The 619-nt window shown below is 50.2% G+C and overlaps 1 protein-coding gene across 1 annotated transcript in view; it reads right to left on the reverse strand.

Moving 5' to 3' along the window:
* Nucleotides 1-6: 6 nt before the first annotated feature.
* Nucleotides 7-619, reverse strand: part of LOC119590942 — a 3,044-nt gene continuing 2,431 nt past the window's right edge. Inside the window, exon 3 of the mRNA XM_037939681.1 lies at nucleotides 7-582. Coding sequence (XP_037795609.1) covers nucleotides 92-582 — 491 coding nt within the window. The 3' untranslated portion in view covers nucleotides 7-91. The remainder of the gene's footprint in view (nucleotides 583-619) is intronic.

A 619-nucleotide genomic window follows, 5' to 3' on the forward strand; every position in this document is an offset into this window, starting at 1 on the left:
CAAAGAGAGAAAGAAGTTTATTAAATAATGAATTCAGTATCAATACCAATATATTTCTACAGTAAGTAGTAGTGAACAGCATCTTCTGCCTCTAAACTGTGTCAATGTCACACACAAAGGGCCTTGCCTGGCCACAACTGACATCAAAGATCTTACCACTGGAAACGGTAGTGCAAAGGTATTGCGCATAATTATTTGGTTGGTTCGTTCCCCAGATTGAGCTGAAATCATCCGTCACGTCAATTCCTCTCCGGTCGACCCACCTGCCGCCGACCTTCCTGGCGCCGGTGTAGCCGTAGGTGTCCACGAGAGTTATGAAATCCGCGGCCTCGGTTGCGCTACGGGGCGTGTGCATCAGGCCCGAGAGGAACCAGCAGAAACGCTCCGCCTGGCCAAAGCCCATGTCGTCCCTTACGCCCAGCAGCTTGCGGAGGCCTCGGAGGATGTACAGGCTCAGTGTGTAGTCGCGATAATCCTTGCGGAGGTAATAGCCCTCATAAAGGAAACATTGGGAGATGCTTCGGGCATACAGAAACATCCAACAGGCGGTCCTAGCATTGCACAGGGCTGCGCACCTGGATAAAAATATGCCGACTCTAAGTGAGTACAGAAAATATCT

Source organism: Penaeus monodon, chromosome 28 (assembly GCF_015228065.2).
Source record: "Penaeus monodon isolate SGIC_2016 chromosome 28, NSTDA_Pmon_1, whole genome shotgun sequence".
NCBI lineage: Eukaryota > Metazoa > Arthropoda > Malacostraca > Decapoda > Penaeidae > Penaeus > Penaeus monodon.